The sequence below is a fragment of the Myotis lucifugus genome, unplaced genomic scaffold (assembly GCF_000147115.1).
Source record: "Myotis lucifugus unplaced genomic scaffold, Myoluc2.0 scaffold_348, whole genome shotgun sequence".
NCBI classification, from domain to species: Eukaryota; Metazoa; Chordata; class Mammalia; order Chiroptera; family Vespertilionidae; genus Myotis; species Myotis lucifugus.
The window spans coordinates 309,048-322,973 of record NW_005871396.1 but is presented as its reverse complement, the minus strand read 5'-3'; the positions used below and the strand labels follow the sequence as shown (position 1 = coordinate 322,973).

Below are 13,926 nucleotides of genomic sequence, written 5' to 3'. Positions count from 1 at the left end.
TTTAAGAGTGCCCATTGTCTTCTGCCTCACATAACTTCTATTGATAAGTCTGTAATATTACTTGTTTTGGTGACTGTTCATATGTCTTTTTTCTTACAGCTTTTTACTAGATTTTCTTTCCATAACTTATTTTAAGCAATTTCATTAGGATGTGCCTTTTCTAATCCTTCTTGAGTTTTTTCCTACCTCCTTAAATATGTGTTTGTAGTTTTCATCAAATTTGATGATTGTTTTACCATGACGTCCTCAATAAATATCCTTTCTTCCATTATTTCTTCTGGCACTCCAATTCCATGTGCGTTAGATTACTTGAATTTTCTCATGTCATTGGGGTTCTATTAAATTTTCCAAGCTTTTTTCTCTTTGTGCCTCAGGTTGAATATTTCTATTGCTATGTCCTCGAGTTCACTGGTGCTTGCGTTTCTCTGCAATGCTGTCATTCCATCCACTGAGATGGTGTTTTTTAAATTTAGAGGCAACACTGGGTCCTTTGGTGTTTTGTTTTTTTGTGTGTTTTTTTAAAATTTTTTTATTGCTTAAAGTATTACAAAGGGTATTACATATGTGTCCCTTTTTTTCCCCACCCTAGACAATCCCCTGGCCTCCCCTACCCCCCAGTGTCTTATGTCCATTAGTTATGCTTATATGCATGCATACAAGTCCTTCAGTTGATCTCTTACCCCCCTCCCTCCTGCCCCCCAACCCTCCCTGGCCTTCCCGCTGCAGTTTGACAATCTGTTTGAGGCAGTTCTGCCTCTGGATCTATTATTGTTCAAAGGTTTATAATGGTCTCTGTTATCCATGAAAGAGTATTTTTCCTTCATTGACTGGCTTGTTTCACTTAGCATAATGCTCTCCAGCTCCATCCATGCTGTTGCAAATGGTAAGAGTTCCTTCTGGGTCCTTCGGTGTTTTATCTTCTTCCTCCGTGTATGTGTGCTTTCTTCAATTCCAGGAGCATATTTACAATATTCTTTCAGCTCTTTTGAGATTCCTGTCATTCCTGGGTCTATTTACATTGCTGAACTCACGCTGAGATGGATCACCTTCTTCTCTAAAGCATAACCTCCAGCAGCTGGTCAGAGTGGAAAGCCATTGGCCAGGCGTGAGGTTCTTCGCACCCGTAATTTCACCAGGGAATGAGGAAAGCCTAGAATACAAGTTCTCTGGGACTCTCCTAGTGCAGATTCCCACCTTGAGGCCGAAAGTCTTGTCCCTAAAAATAAATACGTTCCTACCTTTCCAACGGATGACAATTGTAACGTTGACCCCGCAGCATATTCCGACAGGGACTTCACAGCAAACATTTCCAGATTTCCTAATGGCCTTAACGACGGGACAGAATGATATGTGCAATATGCTTCATTGAATCTCTTCTTTGTAAATGCATTTCAGTACTTCGTGGATCAGTAAGAAATAGAGAAAAATTACTCTGATGGCGGACTTCATGGCAGGAGAATCCAGACAGGGGCCGAGTAGATTGAGCTTTCTGTATCCCTGGGCACATTCTCATGGAAGTTCTTTTTTTCTTTAAAGAAATCGGAAAGCCGTGGTTTGGGGGGTCACTTCATCCAGGGGCCAATGCTATCTTGTCCGTGTTGTCAGGAAGAGCCCCATCGACTTAGATCGCGCAGTGCAAAGCTCCGTGCTGGTGGCGTCACGTCTGTGGAGCATGGTGCCGGTGGCAATCAGCAAAGATTATTTAACCAAATGGATATTAACCAGAGGACTACATGTTATTAAATGCCTAGATATAAGCTTACATTTGTAAATAAAAAACAAGTTTATCTCTATTGCAACAGTGCTAAATGTCTTCTTCCCATCAAATAACTGAATATATTTTCCCACCCAATGAAAGCAAAAAATACTCTAAGAACTAGTGCTGTAAATATGTTTACAAAAGTAAAACTGATCACATGCACACATGTATTTATTTCAGCATCTTGAGTAAGAGACATGTACCACGTTAATTTTATTGGAAATTAAAAGTGACAAAATGAGATGTATCTTCATTAATTTATACATATGCAAACATCCTCAACATGCATGGTGTTCTGGATGTTCATAGGTCATTTAGTTCAGCCACTTCAGAGTCGTTATCTGTTTCTTTTGGTCTTACATATTCTTTAATAAATTCCCAAAGGTTCCTTAAAATACATAAGAAATAAATATCTTAGATTAGCAAAAGGACATTAAGCATAAAAGAAAATTTCAACATAAGCATCTATTTTAGGATACGTTTACTCAAAAACGCGAACTGAGTCTTTGCAACGCTCCCCTTTCATTTCAGAGAATATTCCCGGCGTAGCTTTGGCCTAGAACCAGCAAAGATCCTCCACACGGATGGATCCGGGAGAGGGTGGCGGCCGAGCAGATGGCATTTCCACTTCAGACCCATTTATTCTCCTTGCCGAGGCTGTGGCAGGAGCCGGCCCAGCTCTGTATTTGCATTTCTACACCTTCCTTCTCCTTTGAGGGCACCTACCATATTGTGAAACCAGGGGCCACCTGTGTGGCTCACTCAGCACCTGCTCTAACGCCCTTTCCCCGTGACTTTCTCGACCCCGTGAACTGGGAGTGAGATGTTCTATTATCTGGACTCCTTTGCAGCCAAGGATGGTCTGGGGACTCGGGGCTGACCAATGAGACACGCGTAGAAGACGCCGGGAAGGGCTTTTCTTCCTCAGTGAAACAAGCCTCATGCTGAGGAGCTGTTGGGGACCAGGTGTAAGCTGGCAAGGTCCTTGCACCTGAAGGGGCTAGCTAAGCTGGGACCCTTACCCACACAGTTTTCCCAGACTTGTTTGGATGGCAGTTATCAGTAGAATGAGAGCAACCTTTGTAGAATGAGAACAGCCTTTCGTGGCTTACCAAGAAACCTGTAACTATTTACTGAGATGTGCTGTACCGAGAATTTGTCCTTCTGCTCTGTCTCTCCCTTAGAGATGAAGAGGAACAAAGCATACATTCCTCTTGACGGACCTCCTATTCAGTGTCTTGTGTATAAAAGGCATTGCGTGGTTAATAAACTTACTGCAGTTCCTGGTGAGCTGCAGTCCTCCCGACCCCGCTCTCCTGTCTTTCTTTCTTTTCTCAATTCCCACCTCCCTGCCTCAGCCCCGCTCGACCTGTCAGGCTGGCCCTGAGAAGAAGCTGTTTGCCATTGCCCTTCCTCTCCCTCGTCTTCCTCCAGGGCACGTGGACCCAGCGCCTGAGCAGCCATCAGAGAGGCTCTGAGGAGAACTACACTCGAGGAAAACGCGGAAGAAAGATAGAAGAATGCGGTGTTTGATATCACTGAACCCAGCACACATCCGCGTTGCCTTTTGACTGTTGATACAAACATGCCCTTTCATATCTAAGTCACCAATGGTTTTCTGTTGCTCCCAGCCTTACCAAATTGTAAGATTTGAACCGTATTACAAACTCTAAGAACTTTAACTATATAAAGTCTCAACTTATGTGACAGATAATATAAACCAGCCATTTTATTTTTCAATTAGAAGCTTTAGAGCAGTGGTTCTCAACCTTCCTAATGCCGCGACCCTTTAATACAGTTCCTCATGTTGTGGTGACCCCCAATTTCATTGTTACAAATTGAACATAATTAAAGCACAGTGATTAATCACAAAAACAATATGTAATTATATATGTGTTTTCTGATGGTCTTAGGCGACCCCTGTGAAAGGGTCGTTTGATCCCCAAAGGGGTCGCGACCCACAGGTTGAGAACGGCTGCTTTAGAGTAATGCATGTATAGAGTTTTCGAAGATTTAATATCAATAAACACCATATAATTTGAGGAGGGAAAAGCCACCCACAGCCACAAGTCTCCCTAGCTTCCTGATCCCTGCCCATGAGAATCAACCCTTGACTCTTCAGCTTTTTTCAAAGTATTTATTTTTACATAGATGATAGAGAGATAGAGATAGAGATATAGATATATAGATGATAGATAGATGATAGATAGATGATAGATAGATAGATAGATAGATAGATATAGATAGAGGAGAGAGAGAGAGAGAGAGAGAGAGAGAGAGGCTTAAATCTTGGGCTGATCATTGCTAAGCATAGGAGGGGGTGTAACATTTCTATTGAAAGTTAAGACACATGAATATAAATACTTCACAAGGACTGTCTAGTCTCATCTCATTTTAAACACACGGTTTTGAGAACATGCGATTGTGCCAGTGCTTTCTCGCAGCTTCAGGACTTACAGCTGCTCCTCCCCACTCAGCTCGCTCCTCCCCAGGAACTGCTTCACCTGGTTTTCAGCCGTCTGCCAAGAATTAGAAGTCATCTGGTCATGTACGCCGGCCATGATAATGCACCCAAATAGATGCCACTTCTAGAATCGGGCATAACATTCTACTTCCTACCACGTATAATACAGAGAGGTACATACACGAGAGAAACAGGGTTATCATCTATTAAGCAGAAAATTGTTAGCAGGCATTTGGGAAGGGTACCCTGAAAGCTGTTTGGGGTGCCAGTGCATTATATTTCTTGTAACCAAATCAGCTCATTAAAAGTAATTATCATGTGCGGGAGGGTTAGAGAAATCGTAAATTCTGACAGACACATTCAACTATTTGGAAGATTGTTTAATACATTAGTTTACACCTCTCTAATTTTGAGCTAATATCTACATAGCCAGCTATTCCTAGCATTACAGAAAGTTATCATTTAGAAAGCTAATGCATGTATTCTAATTTGATTTTTGACATAGTACAAGAAGGCACTAGAGAAAAAATGGTTCTATTGAAAAGCATCGATTCACAAAAACTTACATCTATTTTCTTCTTTAAAATAATATTTGCTCTTTCCAATTTTATAGTTTCAGTCTGTAGGGGAAAATGATTATAAGAGAAAGATACCTGGTTAATAATATTTATTAAATAGTTTCCCCATTTATGGAACAAAATGTATTATGCTGTTATTCTGATTTCAAAAATACGAATTGCACCCCACTTAAAACAGATGAACGAAAAAGCGTGACTGAGGATATGAAGACAGACAGACAGATCCTGGTCCCTGCGTAATAAACTAGAAGAGGTGGAGATTGGTGTTGGAAAAGACCAGAGAATTTTAGGGAAATTTCAGAATAGAAGATTCCCTCACTTTTCAGAATTATATAATTTATTAAGGATACAATATAAAAATACAAATATCAACAAGTCACATATATACTAGAAATAACTGATTATAAACTGTAATGTAACAGTTGTTAACGTTTTCATATACAATAGTAACAGATGCAATAAAGTCACAAAAATAAACATAACAAAAAATATTTAAAAGCAATGCAGAAAATTAAATTAACATAAAATGATCCTTGATGGGAATGTTAACATTATAAAGCTGCCACTTGGTCCCTAATCCTATATAATAAAAGCCTAATATGCTAAGTGTCCAGTCGTCTGGTCATCCGTTCAACCAATCAAAGCATAATATGCTAATGATAGGCTAAGGCCGCTCAACTGCTCACTATGACGTGCACTGACCACCAGGGGGCAGACAGTTGACCAGTCAACCAGTCACTATGATGTGCACTGACCACCAGGAGGCAGATGCTCTGACCAGTAGGTTAGCTTGCTGCTGGGGTCCAGCTGATTGGGACTGAGCGAGATGGGCTGAACATGCCCTGGCCAACCTCCCGTGTCCCTCCCCTGTCCCGATCATGCACCAGTGGGGTCCCTTGGCCTGGCCTGTGCCCTCTCGCAATCCGGGACCCCTTGGGGGATGTCAGAGAGCTGGTTTCAGCCCAATCCAGCAGGCCAGGCTGAGGGACCCCACTGGTGCACGAATTAGTGCCCTGGGCCTCTAGTGAATTTTTAAATTCATTGGAAACCCAGTCAAAATGCCAAGAGTACTGTTATTGAGACTTAAAAATGTAGTTAACCCAATGAATTAAAATATCCAACATCATTGTGAACAAATAATGATGAGCAGGGGTTGTAAAGACTTGCTCTCCCAGATATCCAACTTGAAAAGGATTGGCAATTACACCAGCGAGGCTGCACGGTAAATAATTAAGACCTTGGGCTGCGTTTAAATCCTCACACTGCTACCTGCTCCCTGTGCCCCGAATCAAGTGACATAGCGTATCCGTGCCCTGGTTTCCTCGCCGGGAAAGGAGGCTGACAGCAGCAGCTATCGCTTACCGTCTCTACGGGCTGCTGACATTAAATGAAATGTATTTTTAAATGTTCGCAGCAGTATCTGGCGCATTGTTCATCGTTGGTCCATTCAGTTATTTTTCATTGGGTTAGAAACAATGTGTTATTTGAATTTAGGAGCCAAGTATGAGTAATAAAAAAACTAATATAAGTTCATGATATGGAATCATTATAGGGCGACTTCTATTTCATTGATTCAACCCATTTAAAGAGATGGTAATTATGAAAGTTTATATGACTTTGGCATCATGTTTATAATATGTAAAGCTATAACTCTATTATTTTCAGTTTAAAAATTCAACTATAAATTAGTATCTGTTCTCAGGACATTATTTAGTTTTTTTTTAAAAAAAAAGAGAGAGAGAGAGAGAGAGAGAGAGAAGATTCTAAAGGAAAACACAGAAGGAAGTCTGAACATATGATTTTAAGAGAGAGAGAGACATCAAGTCAAGTCTGGACCACTACCACCTTCCCATATACTTTATAATTCTGCTTAAAAGGGAGAAAAAGTGGTGTTGGCAAAATATAAGTAACCATGTAACCACAATAAGAAAGAATAATCCCATGTCAATGATAAACTCCATAACTAGAGGTTAAATTGAGTCAGATTCTGCCCAAATAAAAGTGAGCAGATAACACAGGCACCACAGCATTTTAAAACAGACTGTAATGTACAATATATTATTGTTCAACAAAATTGACACAATCATTGTCAAAAACTGCTTTTAACTCAGTAGACTCCCTTTCAGTGGCCCTCCCTCACTCAGTCCCCTCTGCCCACCGAACCGCACAGCTAACTCAGTCTAACTCTGAGGCCAACCTGTCGCAGCAGAAATTACAGGGGCTGGAGCCCCAACAGAATTAAGCTTGAACCCACTTTGTCACCTCTACACGGTTCCATCGTGGGCGGGTCACCTGGCTGCTCTGAGCCGAACTTAAACTACTTAGGACACACTCGACACTAAATGATGACCGTTCATTCCATAACAAGACTTTTCTATACAAAACACTAAACTTTTCAATGGACCTGAAAGAGATTTGACCCTTAACCGAACTCTACAGAATTGTTTATCACCTTCATTTTGTTTTGTTTGTTTAGATCTCTTAATTATTCTAAGCATGTCTTCATCACTGGCTACAAATGTCTATACATGTGAAACCTTAAGCGACCAGAACAACCAGGATGACCGGAACGGCCAGGACGACCGGAATGACCAGTCGCTATGAAGTGCACTACAGGGGACGGGGATGGCTGGCCAACCTCCCGCGGCCCCTCCTCCTGGCCGGCCCCATCCCTGATCGGCCCCCCCACCCCTATCTGGGGCAGGGCCGGCTGGTCAACCTCCTTCAGCCCCTCTCCCCGCCAGCCCAGCCCCGATTGGCCCTGATCGGGGCAGGGCCAGCTGGACCCCACCTGTGCACGAATTTGTGCACCAGGCCTCTAGCTTTTAAATAAAAATATATGTGCACCAAATTTTATGTAATTGTTTATCCTGTTGCAAATGAGATCACTTCACGTGGTTGCAATGGTCGGCAAGAGAAGGAACAATGCCAACACGGAATTTGCATACCTCGATGCTCTTGACCCTGCTCTCGGCGATTTGTAAAACCCTAGTGTGGACCAGGGTGGTTTTCATTTCTCGCTCCAGAGCCTGGATCTCGTCCAGCTTCTGGAGTACTTCGCATCGCTTCCTCGCCACCTGGTCGGTCAGCGTGAGGTGCTCCTCCTCCTTGCTCACGTGTTTCTCAGAAGATTCTGGAGATATTTTTTAAAAGCAAAGCATTACTGTGTTCAATATCATAGCCCTCAGTGATAATGTCATGCATTATTAACAACATTATGTCTTACATCGCTAATCTGTTACAGCTATAAAATATAATGCAGCCCAAACTCCAAGCACGCCAACAAAAATGATGGGATTGAGGGATGGGGTGTCGTCCTTTAATCCCTTCATGTACCAGTAAGTGTTTCTCCGTGGCCACTGTGAGCAGCTAAGACCGAATGGGGAAAACACAGGGCGACTTAGCCAGAGGGGTGGGACTACATTGAGACCTGACAGACAGACAGGAGTTAAACAAGCGAAGGGGCGGGGGAGCCGGAGGAGCGGGATCGGCACTTTCACTGAACAGGTTACCCCGTGGGGCGGGGCAGAGCACCAGGGCGTAACATCGAGAGGTGATGCTGGGAAAGGGGGAGGCCCATCTGAAAAGGCGTAGAACCTGCGTGAAGAAATCAGGGGAGGGCTTTTCAGTTGGAGAGAAACAACTGCCCCTGGGAAGACAGACAGACAGACAGACAGCAGGTGAGGCATTGCCCTGGGGGGACGGACAGACAGACAGACAGCAGGTGAGGCATTGCCCTGGGGAGACAGACAGACAGACAGACAGACAGCAGGTGAGGCATTGCCCTGGGGAGACGGACAGACAGACAGAGAGCAGGTGAGGCATTGCCCTGGGAAGGACGAGGAGCAGGAAGACCAGGGACTCTGGCTGGAACCTCGAGGGCGAGTCTGCTCAGAGCTCGATGCAGGCAGGTCTGTGAGGGCCGTGGTCCCGTGTGAGTCACTGAGCGGCGTGTAACACACATGGAGGGAAAGGGCATCGGACGGAATCGGTGTAAACAGTGAGGAACCTCACGGAGCTGCTTTTGAGTAGTTACTCATGTGAAATGTGCATCTAATTTTATGGTAAATTTTAATATGTATGTAATGCATCAATATTTGTAAAATGTAATCCATTTGCCACAAACTGTGTGTTTTCCTCACAAGAAACAAGGACACAGAGAAGATGGATGGGCAGTGATCCCGCTGCCCCAGACTCTGTGCCTCCCGTGGTCGGTCCGCATGTTTCCTCCTCAATCACCTGAGGGGGAAGCACTACCTGCTCCGACTCACCAACTGAGACTCACAGCTGAGGCTCCTGAGGCCAAAATAACAAAGCTTGGAACCTGGACGGCCACGGCCACACTGCCAGTCCACAGCCTGGCCACGCTGCCAGCCCATATCACCGGGCCATGCTGCCAGGCCACACTGCCAGTCCACAGCCTAGCCACGCTGCCAGACCATATCACCGGGCCATGCTGCTGGGCCACATCACCAGGCCACGCTGCCGGGCCACATGGCCAGGCCACGATACCGCCACGGAGGCGCCCTGGGAGGGGATCCCGGCAATGGGCAGAGATGGAGAGTGTGTGTGCAAGGCAGAGAGCGTCTCCAGCATGGACAGCCTTAGAAACTCCTCGCAGTCTGGAAAGCTGACTTCTTTGAGCCGGGACTAAGAATGAGAAGGTTCTGGAAACCAGAATGGACTGTCTTCATTGACGCGACCCTGACCACCACAGGAGACCGAGGGCCCTCCCAGGTCCTCCTCACGTGGTGGCTCTGAACAGCAGCTCCCAGGCCTCGCTCGCGTCTGTCGTGTATTAGACCCTGTCTGCAGGGGAGACCCCTTAGTCCTCGCCGTCCTCCTGGGCGGACCCCGAGTCTACGTCAGGGTCCTCAGGATCTGCTCCCAGTGTCTCGTCAAAACCTGACCTGACTCTACACAAGGTCCCCACTTCGTCCCCGGGAAACCACACAGACCTGAGAGAGCAGGAAACAGTGGCCCGTGTTCCCTGTTTCTGGGGACAGGAGCCGACAGGCTGCCCAGACCACGGGCGCGGGGAGAGCGGTCCGCACCCTGACGAGGCCCTCGGGGCAACCACGCCGCGTCTAAAGGACCTGAGCGAAAACACTGCCAACAGCCCGGCCAGCGGGCTCCGGGGCTGAGCGGCGACCTATGAACCAGGAGGTCACAGTTCAATTCCTGGTCAGGGCACATGTCTGGGTCGTGGGCTCGATCCCCAGCAGGGGGCGTGCAGGAGGCAGCCGATCCATGATTCTCTCATCACTGATGTTTCTATTTCTCTCTGGAATCAATAAAAAGATATTTTAAAAAACACTTCAATCAAATTAAACTCACTGTGTTTCTAAAGAACTTGATGGGAAAAATCAGTAAAATGTGATCATTTCTCTGAAAAAAAAAAAAATACCCTTTGCCATAACGAACGGCGGGAGGCCCCGGACAGCGGGCCAGGCTGGCAGCTCCGCACCCAGAGGCGGCGGAACCAGAACCGAGCGTGAGAAGAACATCGGGACTTGCCTGCCTTCTTCTGCGCGCGTCGCAGCCGCCGCCGCTCCTCCGCCAGCTCGCTCCTGAGCCTGAGAGAGGACAGCACAGCCAGGTTAGAGCTCCCTGCCTTCCTCCTCTCGTCTATTTTCTGTCTTTTTGAAAATTGAGAAATAAAAACTAATCTTTGCAACAAAAAGGGTCGTTAGAAGGTGTCTGTAGAGCGAGAGCTGGGGTCGGTCCAGTTGAAGACACCGAAGAACCATCCTGCCACGACTGCCGAGCCGCCACGTGGGCGCTGGTGAGAGTGGGACCAGTTATTTACCACAGGGTTTATCGGTATTATTTTACGACTTGAATTCCTAAAAAACAAGGAGGCACAAACCTAGCATTTTAGATTCTGGGGCAAACACGTCAAGAGCCACGGAGAGGTCTCCCTGAGGCTGGGATGAGATTTCACCTCCCTCACCACAGCAGCAGCTGACAAATCCCACCCTATTTCAACTAAAAATAAAAGACAAGAGATTCAACCTGCTTCTCACCTCTATCACTGTCATTTCGGGATGTTTCTCCCCCACAGGCGGGCGCTCTGGGAGGGCTCCAGCGACCCCCGTGCCTCCTCACTGGGCACAGCCCTCTCCCGGGCCCTGGTTTGCGAGGCTGAGGCTCAGGGCTCCGTGCTCCGCCCCCCACACCGCCTGGCTCTCCCAGCTGAGCAGAGGGCGACATGGCGACATGACCCCCTGGCACCTGACGCTGGCTTTCTGTTCTCAGGGATTTCGAAGGCTGTTTTCCGACGGCTGTCGTCTCCCAGCCACGGAAGCTACGGTTTGCTGAGTTTTGTCTTTGTTTCTTGTTTTGTTTTCTGGAGGATATGCTGGGGGCATCAGATTTGCCTCATTTTTTTTAATCGTTTACGTCATTTCCTCCAGAAAGACTAGTACCCAAGAGGTTAAGGGGAGGGTTTAGGTTAAAGACACAATCAGGGCGTCCATCAGGGTGCGCTGGCTTTGCAGCTCCCACCCATCAAAGGAAGTCCTCGGGGATCCCCAGAGGAGACGTGAGAACTGCAGCGACACCCGCTCCCAGAGCAAGGCCAGGCCTTCGAGGTCCTGGGCCCACGGGGCGGTGTGTGAAGAGGCGGGGGACGGGCATGCGGGGAAAGGCCGCACCTCACCCGGGGATGCAGGAAGGACGCAACATACCCGTGTCACACACTAAACACTGTAAACGGTGAGAGTAACATATGTGTGTCACATGCTATAAACATTGTAAACGGTGAGAGTAACATGTGTGTGTCACGTGCTGTACACACTGCAAATGGTGAGAGTAACATACATGTGTCACGTACTGTAAACACTGCAAATGGTGAGAGTAACATATGCATGCCACGTGCTGTAAACACCATAAACGGTGAGAGTAACATACGCGTGTCACACGCTGTAAACACCATAAACGGTGAGAGTAACATACATGTGTCACGTACTGTAAACACTGTAAATGGTGAGAGTAACATATGCGTGTCACATGCTGTAAACACCATAAACGGTGAGAGTAACACACGCGTGTCACACGCTGTAAACACCGTAAACGGCAAGAGCAGAAGCGGGGAGTGAGGCGGTGACCTCACCTGTCGTTGTGCTCCAGGGCCGCGTTGGTGGCCGCCACGAGTGCCCTCAGCTCCTCCCGGGCCTGGGTGACATCTGCCGTCTTCACCGAGCTCCTCGCCAGCCCTTTGGCCTCCTCCAGCAGAGTCTGTGTGGACACACAGGAGGGGGGTCCCTTGTCTGGCTAGTCCAGTGCAACCAGGCTGTCCTGAGCCCAGACATCAATTCACGTGGAAATCGGCCCGGCCGGCGGGGCTCAGTGGGTGAGCGTCGACCTAGGAACCAGGAGGTCACTGGTTGGATTCCCGGTCAGGGCACAGGCCGGGGTTGCAGGGTCCATCCCCGATAGGGGGCGTGCAAGAGGCAGCCGATCCATGATTCTCTCTCATCATGGATGTTTCTATCTCTCTCCTCTCCCTTCCTCTCTGACATCCATTTTTAACAGATATTTAAATTCCAGTGACAATGGTACGTGGGGAGGACTGGGGTGTGGGGAAACACGAGAAGGGACAGCTCGTCCCGTGAAGATCCGGAAAACACACTTCTCGCTGTTTTCAGGTTTTCGTTTACAGGAAATGTTTTACGTGGCGGGTTTCCTGCTGGTGTGCGTGGGGAGGACGTGCGGGTCGATGCTTCAGGCAGGCCCCGCCCCCGTCCCAGCAGCATCGGGGCCTCCCTCACACCCTGCAGTGACATGCTTGCTGGTCGTCACCGACAGCTCTCGTGACGGCCACGGCCTCTCCCAGGAGGGGAGCCGTCAGAATTTCCCTCCCAAGCCCAGGCCCATGTGGCAGAGGCTCCGCTTCAGGCCCGGGCAGCAGAGGTACCGGGGCCCTCACTGCCACCCTCTTCATGGGGCAGAGGCTTGGTCAGAAGCAGGGCAGACGCAGCGGCAGGACCCCACCCCTCCCTCCCAGCCCGTGCCCGTCTGGTGAATCAGGTTGTCCCAGAAGCACGGCCGCTGCCGTGGACCAGCTCGAGAGCAGACATTGTGCCCAGGGAGAGGGGAGGGCTGTGCGCCCCACCCCACCCCTGCCCCTCACCATGAGCAGAAGGTGAAAAGTGAATTCTTTACCCATAATGCCCTTCAGCTAGTCCAAGGTGTCGCTATTCTAAATTATGTAGGCACAGCCCTAGCTGGTTGTCTCAGTGGATAGACCATCGGCCTGAGGACTGAAGGATCCTGGGTTGGATTCCGGGCACATGCCTGGGATGCGGGCTTGATCTCCAGTAGGGGGCATGCAGGAGCTAATCCATGATTCTCTCTCATCATTGATGTTTCTCTCTCTCCCTCTCCCTTGCTCTCTGAAATCAATAATATATATATACATATATTTTAATGGTTTAGATGATGTAGGCACGAATGGGTCTTCTTGGGTTCCAGATGTTTCTGCTGCTGGTGAATGAGGAAGTACAGGCCCTGCGAGGCCCCTGCGTGAGGAGGTACCTGGTACTGGTCCGTGGGCTGCGCGCTCAGCAGGATGGCCATGTAGAGCTCGTATTCATCCTGCACGGGGAGAGAGGGGGGCTGCGGAGATTGCTCTGAGCCAGCAGCACGATGGGGGGTTTGCAGGTATAAGTAACGTGGAGGTTAAGGATGTCAGTTTCAATCGCCGTAAAAAATACAAAATATTTCAGCGTTCTACTAAACAAGACACACGTTAAAGGCATTCGACCTTAGCTTCTTGGCAGCCTATCTGAGTGTGAGCCATCGGTCCCCTCGGGATAGTGCCGTAAACTGCCGGACAGGAGTCCACACGGCACCTCCGGCCACACGGACGCCCCTGGGTGGGTCCGGGGATGTGCCCTGCGGGGTGGCCACAGATGGCCGCGTGTAGATATTCAGTGCCACTCAGAACCGGAGACCGCGGCTGTGGGCACCACCCAACCTCAGCTCGGCTTCACCCCCGAGGGCACACTCACCCCGAGGGCACACTCACCCCGAGGGCACACTTACCCCCGAGGGCACACTCACCTTCGAGGGCACTATTTCATTTTTTGTAAAGACAGACCCCGCGTTGCTTAAAACAAAAG

At 48.0% G+C, this 13,926-nt stretch overlaps 1 protein-coding gene across 1 annotated transcript in view; it reads right to left on the bottom strand.

Annotated features, from left to right (window-relative positions):
* Nucleotides 1-2,126: 2,126 nt before the first annotated feature.
* Nucleotides 2,127-13,926, bottom strand: part of CUNH6orf118 (chromosome unknown C6orf118 homolog) — a 16,820-nt gene continuing 5,020 nt past the window's right edge. The window contains exons 3-7 of the mRNA XM_023764792.1: nt 13,340-13,399; nt 11,916-12,040; nt 10,319-10,377; nt 7,750-7,934; nt 2,127-2,147 (exon numbers count right to left, since the gene is read on the bottom strand). Coding sequence (XP_023620560.1) covers nt 2,127-2,147; nt 7,750-7,934; nt 10,319-10,377; nt 11,916-12,040; nt 13,340-13,399 — 450 coding nt within the window. The remainder of the gene's footprint in view (nt 2,148-7,749; nt 7,935-10,318; nt 10,378-11,915; nt 12,041-13,339; nt 13,400-13,926) is intronic.